We start from the raw sequence: 11,836 nt of genomic DNA, 5'->3' as shown, positions 1-11,836 counted from the left end.
GTGAATTCATAAGAACGGCATGTTGTCTTTGTTGTACCGAATGTGTATGTTGGGAGATTCAAGAGGTCAGCAAGGCTGGTGAGGGTGATGGGAAACTTACAGACAGAATGCTATGTCAAGGAGTCACGTGGGGGGGGGGGGCAGGCGACAAAACAGCTCATACTACTAGAACAACCTTAAAACAACTTTGTAAAAGTTTAATTTTAAATTATCAAATATAACAAACACCCACAGTCAAACAGTATGTGATGGAGCACAGCTCCACTGAGTCCTGGCTTATTGTATCCGAGAAGAGAGTATTTCAAGACTCGCACGGGCAGTTATTGCTCAGATTGGACCCTTCCTTGATGGTACTGTAGCTGTAGCCACTGCTGGTCCAGGTCCTTCTGCTGCCACGAGAGGCCCAGCTCCTGTAAGTCCAATGTGTCCCGAAAGCCCTTCCACCCCAGCACCTGTAAAACCCCACCCCCCCACACCAGCACATTAACCCCTAACTAAAAATGCACCCAGGGACACAAGGAAATCATTTCAAAAGGGAGGCGATGACGGTTTAACAAAAGACCAATCTTCTGGGGAGCGGGAAGAGGATACACAAGCGCCGGTCAGCGCTGCAGTCTGTCCCCACGTCGGACAGCCTGGGGCTCGGGCCCCTCAGCGAGGCCGTGCGGGACAGCGTCAGATGGACACGAGGGAGTTCCTGTAAGGAGCGTAGTCCCAGGTCAGGCCGTCCCCGTAGGGGCTGTGTCCCGAGGGCAGGAGGACTCGAGTCAGCCAGTGACTGCGGGAACAGAAATGACCGTTAGCTGGCCCCACTGGAGGCTGCAGAAAAACCTTCACTCTTGGATACCATTTCAAGAAGAGATCACCTGCTTTTTTATCTTAACCGCTCTGTGGTAGAAATGAGAAAATTGTAACCCGTCCGAACTCTGTACCACGCAAGGCCGTTTGGCTCGTCTATCTTGTGTGGTGGTTTAGGGACTCCATTGTTGTGCCCTGCGACTTCCTGAAGGAGTCTCCAGTTTGGGCCTCTAACCACCCGGCTGGGAAGCCTGGAAAACCCACAGCTCTGTAAAGAAGTGCTTCCCATTTTCAGTTCTACTTTAATTCCCTTTTCATTTCCAGTCGTGACTCCTCGTTTCACTACTTAGTGCGAAAGATAAGTTCACCTTCATTCGTTGTTAAACATTTTCAGACTTTATATACCTGCATGAAATCTCCCCATTTCCTAGACTGAAGAGATATAGCTCCTTTAATCTATCTCCATATGGCAGTAATCCCTTGTGACCAATCTTTTCATTGGAGCTCTTTGAACTCCTGCTAAGGCTATAATATCCCCGAGGGGTGGGGTCAGCATGAGGGTGGCAAAGGAATGAGTCCAGGTTAATTCACCATTGAAAAGTTAAAAGAGACACGTGCTTCTCTAGGTGTCAACCTTTTGTGTTGTTCTGACTGACATCATAAATTACTTCTGTTCCATGTGCTAATATTTATTCACATAAGGACATAATAAGGACATTGAAGAATCTAGATAAGAATGCCCCTGCTGTAATGCTCAGAATCATCCACACGATTGTGTATATTATTTGCCTATACTACCTGCATGCATCATTTGTCTGTTTGATCCAGGATTTTATCCAAAATGATGCTATTTCTTGTTCCTTAACTGGTTCTCAATGTACGTGAATACATTACTTTAATTTACAAATTAAGTGAGTCTTTTACTAGGGATCAAAACTGGTCTACTAATCTAAATGTACTGTATTCTTTAATGCTATCAATTGTCCTTAGTGCTTCTTTGAAGAATACTAGTAAGTTAAGATCTTTCATTCCTACATCTATATTGGCTGTCTATTAAAATGACCTTGTTTTCAAAGTGTCCTTCTAGTTTAGATCTACCAATAACAGAGGTACAATTGACTAGATTATAGTTTCTCTTGGTTCAGGTTCATCTCCACTTCTATGAATTGGTGCTACATTTGAAAATGTCCAGCCTGTGGGCGAGCTCTCTCCCTTGATGAGGGGTGAAAATCGTAGCCTGCAGTCTGTGAATAAATCCCTTATTTCTTTCGTAAACAAGCATAGCAGTCCCATCAGCTGATGGCGTAGTCTGAGCCCCCCCTGGCCCCTGTATGTCCTCTCTGTCAGCTACACTACAATCCTGGTGATCACGCTGTTCCTTCCAGAACTGGAGGCCTTGTTTAGGTTGTCTTTGTCAAAACCTGCATTATGTGATTATTTAGCATACTTGCTGTTTCTTCTTTTGTTTTAATTAAATGATTAGACCCACTGTGTGACTGAGTGCGAATGGAACAGAAAGGCGGAGACCCCAGGCTGTTCAGGGTCCAACTCTGATGGCCCTGCTCTATAGGACGAAGAGGCCGCAAGTGAGGAATGGAAAAACCTGACCAGTCCAATGCTACCCGCTGGTGTCAGGACCCTGTCACTGAGAAGAACACTTAAGCTCACCTCTTCTTCTCCACTCCAAAGAACAACTTCCAGTTGTTCATCCTGCCATAGTTAAATGGATTTCGAAAAACCTGCAGAGGAGAGTCAAAAGAAGGGTCTCAGATTTCTGGGTTAAACATGTCACTCCCCTGCTTTAACAGTTAAATAACACTGGTTTACGCAGTCCTGCTGATCGCAGTTTCTTCCTTCATCAGTTCTTACTTATCGAGTCCAGAATGAAATGGCTCTACAAAGACAGTTTACAGGTCTGGCCCTGCGGACGCCCGGGTGCAGCCTAGGTGCCAAGTCTAGGATCCTCTCTCACCTTATGCTTCTTCTCCAGGCGCCGGGCCTCCTTCCGGTTGATGTGCCTCTCAATGCTGGTCTCGCCTCGAGAGATGAGCACCGCATGCCACAGGGTCAGGCCTCCCAGAGCTAGCGCCACCGAGCTGCGGGGAGGGACAATGGCAGGAGAGGTAGAAACAATCACAATCCCAAAAAGCCTCAAGCCCCTGACATAAAGGGAAACCAAACCTACATGATCTTACAGTACATAGACCTGCACTGGAATCTATTAAACAACAGGCCTTTCTGGATTCACATTTCAGTGGCTTTTCCGCCCAAAACATCAAAGCATGTGCACAGCCTCTCATTGTCTAGAGGTATGAACAGAGATGGGTCACCCGTAGTTTCGGGTGCCCTCCCACTTCACGTGCATGTTACCGTGTTCCAGATCACGGTGATCAACTCACCTGGTCAGCACCCACAGGTAAATGATGCTCTTATGAAACATCCTCTCTCTGAAGGTGAAGGGAGGAGGTGGAGTCTGATAGTAGGTCTTAAAAAAAGCAGAACAAGAATGAGAAAACCTCTTCTTCCTGACCGGGCTAGTCGCCTTTCTTTCTCCATCCTGCCTAGAAATACGGTGTGCTGGCCACACTCAGACACTGGCTGTAACTCCAGGCACTGGCACTCTGGGAGACAGGTATCAGAACAGCTGATAAGACAATATTTATTCAAGAAAACAGATGTTGTTAAATAGAAGTGAAACTCTGTATTTGGAGGAGGTTTGCTTAGACCATCTGGCTGCTTAAAGCTCATATTTCCCCACAAAGCACATTATGTGTTCTCCCTCTCCTTCATAGAAGATATTTTTTTTCTAACAGAATGAAGGAATGTTTAACTTTATTAAATGTCATATCCATTTGACACTATACATACTGCAAGAATCATATCCTTCCAAATCCCTGAGCTTTTTCCTGTCTTCGTCAGCCTGCTGGAGTCGTTGGCTTTAAAGGCTGGAGCAGACTTCCCTATCAAGACGTGAACATCAGGGGGCAGATACCCTGTCACTGTATATTTAGAGTAACAGTTCTGTTAATTAAAGGCTAAGTTTAGCCATCAGTTATGTAATGACTCACAGCTACAGAGGACACACCCAGTTACTGATGCACAGCTCTCACACGCACAGCTAGGTCACCTCACAGGGAATGAGACCCAAGAGTCGCCCCACTACAGCTTCACTGGGCAGCGTCAGGGCACTTTCACAGAAGGAGGGAGGAAGCCTGTGCTGCAGAATCAACCCAAACTCTCCCATGAAGGGTTGGGTTAACAGCCAACAGCACAGAGCACACAATGAAGGACAGGAGAAAACATGAACTACACAGCAGTTTGAGAGACTGAAGAGCAGATCTATTGCTGGAGAGAAGCTAAAGGGCATTTTCCCCTGTTCTTTCCACCAAAAACACACAGAGGCCTTTGCGATTACTACAGACAGCAGAGTGTAATTATTTAAAAGAAAATATGCAGTTTCAAGTAAATGGTAGCCTGTCAGGCTGTTGTACATCACGAGGTCCAGACAGTTGTCTACTGTGGAGGCTCTCTGTCTGGTCAGATTGATGGGTGCCAGATAAACTGAGCAGGAACAAATTACACAAGAGTTCTTTCTTGTTTCCGAGTAAGACTTCTGGTCAGCACCATGGTCACACAAATTAAAAAGCGCTGACGAAAACAAATCCATTTACGTCAAGGAACAGAAATGTTGACTTGTTCTGCTGGAAGCGCAGACTGCTGGTGAATCTGTTATCAATGAATGGATCGCCACCCTGCGGTAAAGGGACACTTGTCTAAGGTCACACACAGCTGACGACACACAGAGGGGGAGGGGTGAGAGAGCTGCTGGCACACGTTGGCAGCAGGGTTATGTGGGTGTGTATCTGTGCCAACTGGAAATGCAGCCCAGTGAGAGTGCAGGGTCTCTGTACTACCTGCCCAGACACGAATCCCAGAGGCAGGATGCTGAAAATCAGCCCCACCTCCGTCACTGCCACCCCATGCCTCTCGGAGTCCAAGCTCTTCATGCGCTATTGAAACAATGCAAACACACAGGGCCTGGGTTAAAATCAGCGCCCCCCAGCTCCCTGCCCATGTCACTGCAACAGGGCAGGGAACTGGTGTGTCCCTCTGACTGGGACACACCACCCAGGCCAATATCCAACACCATGCAGCCCTGGGAGACCTGTACCAGAGAACAGACCTGGGAATGAACATTCATGACTGTAAAGCAAGTGATATCAGGTTACATCTGGATGCTTGGTACTCAGAGGAATAAACTGCCAGTCCTTTTGGATTCTTGGAATTCATGAAGGATCTTTTGAAGGAAAATGTTTATTATGTTCTAGGTCTGACAGTTCTCAGGCCGTATCTAATTTCTCTGACAGCCTGATTCTCCAAACATATTGTTTGAGCTGCCAGAAGATAAAAACATCTCTAAGATGTTTTGTCACGATTTTACGATACCTCTTTCAACCCCAGCAATTCCTAAAATTGATCACGTTCCCGCATTAAGTTTTACGAAGCTCAGAAACCAGCGCCTGGAATCCGAGAGCTTCCGTTTGCCCACCTGGAATTCTACATTAGGTAATTAACAGTTCATAAAAAATGAATGAATTTTCGAGGCCGGTTCATATTGCCTGGGGAGACGAGTGCGCAATTAGCTGCCAGTCAGGGGCTCACCTCTATTGCACTGTAAGCATCAAAGAACATGTTGCGGCAGCTGATGCTGCAGTAGACGCAGCCCATGGTCATGAAGAGGCAGAAGGAGAAGAAATAGCGATGGTTGAAGTGGCCCACGCAGTTATTGAGCCAGGCTGGGAGAGGCAGCGTTAAGGGGAGTCAGAACTTGCCGCTGGATCGCAATGACACGTGATGTTTCGAGATGTGCCACGCAAGAGGATATAGAAAATAATTACTAACACTACTACACTGGTGTGTACAATTTCTAAATAACAATTTTTACACGCTTGCGTTACCCATACACTGTGTAATGTGTACAGCCCCGTGAGAAGAAATGGGTCAATTGTGAACATTGTATATTATTCATCATCATAATAATAATAATTGCTTACACTTATATAGCGCTTTTCTGGACACTCCACTCAAAGTGCTTTACAGGTAATGGGGACTCCCCTCCACCAGCACCAATGTGCAGCCCCACCTGGATGATGCGACGGCAGCCATAGTGCGCCAGAACGCTCACCACACACCAGCGATCAGTGGGGAGGAGAGCAGAGTAATGAAGCCAATTGATAGATGGGGATTATTAGGAGGCCATGATTGGTAAGGGCCAATGGGAAATATGGCCAGAACGCTGGGGTTACACCCCTACTCTTTTCGAGAAATGCCCTGGGATTTTTAATGACCAGAGAGAGTCAGGACCTCGGTTTTACGTCTCATCCGAAGGACTGACGTCTCATCTGAAGGACGGATGAAGTCCTTACACACATGAAGGACACTGTGACTAAGTCCTGTTTGTTTGTATCCAAGGTCAACTGAACAAATGCTGAAGAGGAAGAGTTTAATTCTACAAGATGAAGAAGAAAACACCAGAGGCTCATTAGTGAGCACCCAGCCAGCTTGGACCTCCCCAGCTCTCAGGACAGGGAAAAGGATACGGCAGTGGTGATCCATTTTCAGTATGCACCTGGAATGCAAGAGAACTGTGTAAACGTGCGAAGTGTGAAATTCCTGTCTGACTCCTAGACAGGAGAGAGCACAAGGGGCCTTCCTCACCCTCTGCTGGTCTTGGCAAGCACTGGGGCTCTCTTTGCTAAAGCAACCATAAAGCTGCTTGTTTTAAGACCATGAAAAGACAACATACAGGAATAAAAAAGCAGCTCATTTCGTTTGGTAGGCATGTGTATAAGAGTTTAACCCAGCTTGTTTCTTTTTTACAGGAGTATGTGCAGAGCTTGCACTGTTAACCCCAGTATATGTCCCTGCACTGCACTTCAGCCTTAGGGACTTGTCCTGTTGTATTCCAGGCACTTCCTGCAGTGGAGAGGAAACGTGTACCTGCCCGGTGTGGCTGTACCTGTTGCAGATGCTGCAGTGGTGAGTCCTGGCTGGTTTGGGGGTGATGCACTTCTTGCACACCGACACAGAAGGGATGTCATGTTTGATCTGGAGTCAAAGGACAAAGTGATAGGAAGAGTCATGAACTCCAGGCAAGCAGCCCGCAAGGCCCCTGGCCTGCATCTCTGACTCATACAGACGGTCACATACGCACGCAGCACTCTGACTCTTCCGCATCCATTTCCAGTCCACCTTTCTGGTAAGGCTGTGTTACTCCTATTCTGCCCTTCCCTCTTATTGAAAACACAGCAAGTTCTGTGACAAGCGTTCCGAGTTTTTGTAACAAACACAGTTTTCTTGTAAGAATAATTCTGCATCCACGGATCAGCAGCAACCAGCAACAACATGAACCTCCTCATCCTTTTGTTCTCTTGGGCTCTGCTGGCCATCTTCCGCTTGCCTTTCCTGTGACAAGTGTCGTTTTAATCTTATCAAGGCCGAGAGCTGCCAGTGAGCTGACATCACCCTGCCCGTATATACACTCTGTGTCCAGGTGCCCCGCGTGGGGGCAGGGAGTACCTGTGGAGGATAGCCCGGAGAGGTCCTGGTGGCCTTGTAGTAGTGGAAGACAATCATCACCAGGTTCCAGTGCCCGTAGACTATGTGCCACACAATCCAGGGAAGGGAGTAGGTAGTAAGAGCCAGGGGCAGCAGGCTGAGGTATATGATCAGCAGGACGGAGCTGGTGAGCACCACCACCAGGAACACAAAGACCTGCGAGGGGAGGGGGTCATGGGCAGGAGACACTGTCAGCGCCAGAACAGAACACACAGCTTCCACACCTGGCTTCACCGATTGCAAGACTGGGGCAGGGATGAGGATACACGTTACTGGCTAAATAAGGACATGCAAGTAGCAAAGGGAAGTATAAATGGGGATTTCAGCCATTGGTGGTTTCATCACGTACTGTACGTAGATATTAAAAGTTACACACCCTCGTACAGGAAGCACAGCTGACAAAGCCAGTTAGCAATAACAGGCATCCCAATTTTATAACACAAGAAGTGAAGAAAAGGTTGTTGAAAGATGTCAGGGTATCAGATTAACCAACGTGGTTGGGTAGTTTGTCTCATACCACTACAACCCTTTGTGTAAAGTAGTGTCTCCTGCCCTGATTAGAGGATCCAAGTCAGTCGTTCTTAAAGGAAGCCAGGGTGTCAGCCTCAACAACATGCCTGAATTGCAAATTCCTCATAACTGCCGGGTGTTCATCAAGTGGGGAGAACTGGAAAGTCACAGCCGTCATATTTGAAAAGTCAGGTTTTCATATTTGTCCTTTGCGCCGACTACCCAACTTACCACCCCAAACCAGCGGGTCAGGTGGTCCACCAGCCAGTAGACAGGCTCGAACAAGGAGTCCATGATGACGTCCGAGTTGGTGAGCGAGTTGAAGTACAGGGACCTCAGGATCAGCCTGCCGTAGCTCCACAGCTCCCTCGGTCGCTTCAGCAGCTTCGAGCGGCTTCGCCTTGGGCACAGCCGACACCACCGCAAGAACAACCGCATGGCGCCAGCGAACAGCCGTGCCCGACTGCGCATCCCCCTGCGAAACACTGACACAGACACGCAGCCACGCTGACGGCACTGCTCGGACACGTCGGCCCACGAGCCACAGCCCGAGGAGCGGCCCGCTGGGGGGGTCCGGCGGAGAAACCGCGGCAAGCGGGAGCCCGGAGTTTCTCCGCCTTCCTTGGATTAGTCTCTCGGAAACCCTCCAGGGATTGAAGCAAAGGTCATGTAGCACAGGGCGAAGCCAACAATTAGGGAATGAGCAGACACCCGAGATGAGCATTATTTCCAACGAATTTAATTAATACGGCTGAGTATTAGTTACACTGGATGACGGCGCCTCTCTGTTTCTACAAAACACCGCTGATGACTTTTAATGCCACACCTAAATACAGGAGTGACGACACCAAAAACATGTTTTGCCTTCTCAGACAGTGCTCTCCGTGTTGGTAAAAAGTGCATTTATCAGATACTAATCGGCACGCGTTATCAGATATGTGAACGGAAAATTAATAAAAAGCAGCAATTGGGGACCTTTGCTCTAAACAGAGAAATTGTGATGCTGAAGACTATTTGTACACTCCTAGGTAAGTCATAATGGTCTGGAGAGGGGGGGAAATACTAAACAACTCAGAAAAAAGACACTATTCTTCTGGACACGAAGGTAAACATCTATTTGTGAACTCCACACCCATTAGAGCACTTGAGAAGAGAATCACACCCCAAGGCGTCTTCTGCCAGTCAATTTCAAAAAAGCTTCTGCAGGGGGGTTTTGCTTGTTAGTGTGCTTTCTCATGAACTGCTACAAACCTTGTGCTGGTTCATTAAAAGCGTGTGGTTTTACTCAAAGCCGGTTTCCACTGCTGTCTGATGCTGTGGCTTCGGAGCCGCTGGGACGTCATCTCTCCACTGCAGCTCAGCTCTGTCATTGATCTGCCTGGGAATTTGTGATTCTTGGTTGCTCAACATACAAATCAATAGCTGTGGGACCTTTATATACATCTAGAAGGCCTCTGTGTTTTACTGTCTTTAAGCAGGTTGTGGAACAACAGTACAGTGATCCTCTCTAACGCTACACTGGCCTAGTTCTAGCCCTAACTCCTGTCTCTGTCCATACACATCTCCGGGATTACCAGAAATCATGAGCCGTGGCGTACAATCAGGGAACGACCACAAGATATCCCTTGAACACTTCTTCAAACTGACCGATATGACTGAAGGGAGGCGGTGCTCGACAATCATGAGTTACGTTCGAAATGAAACTCTAAAACGCTGTTTTCTGTCCTACTGTATTACCTGGTCAATTGTCACATTGTTATTCATCTACATGTTGCCGATTCCCTGTCTCCTGCATCGAATTGAAACGTTCTGGTCGTTCGAAATGAAGATCAACAGTCTCATTATTTCTTTGAACTTGCAAGTTCAAGGGAAAGAGCGATCCCGTTTACCAGCTGTAGGGCAGCATTTAGCCACTTTCACAAGATCTGCTTCTTCGCGAGTGGGAACTGACAAGCTTCCAAACCTGCTCACAGTGCTTTGTGCGTGAAAGTAATAATTTCAATACCCATTTCCTTAGAAAACAGGTGATGCTCCAGAACAATTGCCAAAGCTGCCAAGCGTGTTTCAGCATAACTCGGCTTTAAGAGCAGCATGCCTCCCCAGGACTCCCAGGAGCAGGTCGATGCAGAAGCAGACAGACATGAGAAAGCACATACAGAGGATGCCCTAGTCTTGGTTTTCGGAAGTACCTACATTTGTCATTTTTAGCTTGATAAAACCGAACAAATCCTGACTCAGAGGGAACCTGACGGGATTCGTTGCAGTGCCTGGACATGATAAGAAGATCAAAGAAACAATTTCAGACACCTCCCTGAAAGGTTAGCTACATAAAAGCTCATGGGAAACAATACTTGTATTACTAATGACAGAAATACTAATTAGTATACATCTTGTACTGATGAAAGTACATACTTTTTAATACGGAAGATAAAACAATGTGTGGTTCTTATTCTTCTGTTAGCAAAGTGTTCATTATAATGAAAGATTCATTTTTAGACATTTCTATGGTGAAATAGTAGGAAGATTTTTTCAAGTTTTATAGCGACAAATGACTAGTTCAGAATAGTGACTGAAGTAGTAAACCATTCAGCCTGTCATCTTCAAACCTGGTGAAGCGTAAATGTGTGGGCTCCGTTTTTATCTCCGTGTACACGAGAAAATGACGACTTTTGTATTTATAAAACGATCCTTTCAAAATGATGAACGTGAAATTGTTCACAGCTCCCGAGACAGCAGTTCCAGATAAACACACGAAAAGCAGGGTTTATAGTCGCCAGTATCCAGAGCAGCAGCCTGACCGGTCGGAGCGCACGGTATGTAAACAAGTTTCCCCTTACCTTTTCCCCTGGGTATTTTAACTTTACAGGTAACGACAGCGTGTTAGTTTTTCTATAAATTAAACATCAAACTTGATGCCATAAATATGAAATAACTCCTTTAATAAAGTATAATTAACATACAAGTGGAATTCAGCCTGACCCCACCACAGCACTGGGCCGTACACATTCTTGTCGAGCTCAAGCGCACTTTATAACTCCGTCTGTGCTTGAACCCCGGTCAATCAGATACCAAGTCCAGGCAGCTCTCAGCTACATTGCCAGAGCACGAATCCCTATGTTAGGGGATGCACAATAAGTATTATTTTTTTTTACAAAATGAAAATAAACTGCCTTGTTATTTCAAATTTGTAAAATGACTTCAGTCCATCGGTGACCGCATCACTCATCTACAGACATATAAGCAGTTTTTAATCTTCACGGGAGACGAAAGGATTAAGCCGTTTTATGCTTTTTCATCGGATGACCGACCCGCAGTTCTACAAAATGGCAGATTTAATTAATTCCCATTCAAGGTTCGAGAACATTTGTTGTTTTATTGTATTAAACATCACCTGAAAGCTACCGATGTTATTTATTTTTCTACCATTGTGCATCACGACCAAATCCCCCCAAACCCTGCTGTTTTTCCCTCAATCAGAACATCACCCCTCAGTCAAACAGCACACGCCACCTGCAGACTTATTATCTGCCGTGGAGAAATAAAATCAGCAGATCCTACTTGACAGAAGCATAAGATACCCACCTGGCTCACACCGGGACCCCGCTCGTATCGGACGAGGCCTCTCAACTCATTGTGGTACGAAGTGTTTAATATCAGGAATGCGGCGGAATAAATAAAAGTACATTGTGGTACTGCCCTGTCGGCACCCTACGCATGTGTCCGACAGTGCGGAAGTCTGGGAAATGCTGTTTTGCAATTACACTTCCTGCTCCATATCTTCCAGGAACTACAGCCTTTGAAAATTAATGCAAGTCCATAAAAGCCGTGATCTTACATCTAAAAAGAAACTAGCATAATGCAATCAACCGCAACGTGGAGAATTTAATCCAATATATTATTTATTCGGAGA

The 11,836-nt window shown here is 46.4% G+C and overlaps 1 protein-coding gene across 3 annotated transcripts; it reads right to left on the bottom strand.

Annotated features, from left to right (window-relative positions):
• Positions 1-172: 172 nt before the first annotated feature.
• Positions 173-11,671, bottom strand: zdhhc16a (zDHHC palmitoyltransferase 16a). 3 transcript variants are annotated; one of them, XM_088634447.1, is made up of 12 exons: positions 11,509-11,671; positions 10,120-10,193; positions 8,158-8,411; positions 7,378-7,572; positions 6,818-6,906; positions 6,399-6,427; positions 5,461-5,594; positions 4,713-4,808; positions 3,198-3,283; positions 2,771-2,894; positions 2,467-2,537; positions 173-778 (listed from the first exon to the last, which is right to left on the bottom strand). In XM_088634447.1, exons 3-12 carry the CDS (start codon positions 8,395-8,397, stop codon positions 676-678), a joined length of 1,167 nt encoding a protein of 388 aa, XP_088490573.1. In that variant the 5' UTR covers positions 8,398-8,411; positions 10,120-10,193; positions 11,509-11,671; the 3' UTR covers positions 173-675. The 3 variants fall into 3 exon arrangements, with proteins under 3 accessions (XP_088490573.1, XP_088490572.1, XP_088490574.1); XM_088634446.1 differs by lacking the exon at positions 10,120-10,193 and having other exon boundaries at positions 11,509-11,670; XM_088634448.1 differs by lacking the exons at positions 4,713-4,808; positions 10,120-10,193 and having other exon boundaries at positions 11,509-11,669.
• Positions 11,672-11,836: the final 165 nt, after the last annotated feature.

Source organism: Lepisosteus platostomus, chromosome 6 (genome assembly GCF_059453375.1).
Source record: "Lepisosteus platostomus isolate fLepPlt1 chromosome 6, fLepPlt1.hap1, whole genome shotgun sequence".
In the NCBI taxonomy this organism is placed as follows: domain Eukaryota; kingdom Metazoa; phylum Chordata; class Actinopteri; order Semionotiformes; family Lepisosteidae; genus Lepisosteus; species Lepisosteus platostomus.
Note: the sequence above shows the minus strand (reverse complement) of the source record. Positions and strands in the feature narration are given on the sequence as shown.

Excerpts from the sequence above, each read along its gene's own strand:
- zdhhc16a (XM_088634447.1), bottom strand. The coding sequence starts at position 8,397 with ATGCGCAGTCGGGCACGGCTGTTCGCTGGCGCCATGCGGTTGTTCTTG. Across the intron at positions 7,573-8,157 it reads TGACCCGCTGGTTTGGGGTG|GTCTTTGTGTTCCTGGTGGT; the intron begins GTAAGTTGGGTA and ends CTCCCCTCGCAG. Across the intron at positions 3,284-4,712 it reads TGGGATTCGTGTCTGGGCAG|ACCTACTATCAGACTCCACC; the intron begins GTAGTACAGAGA and ends GCTTTTTTTAAG.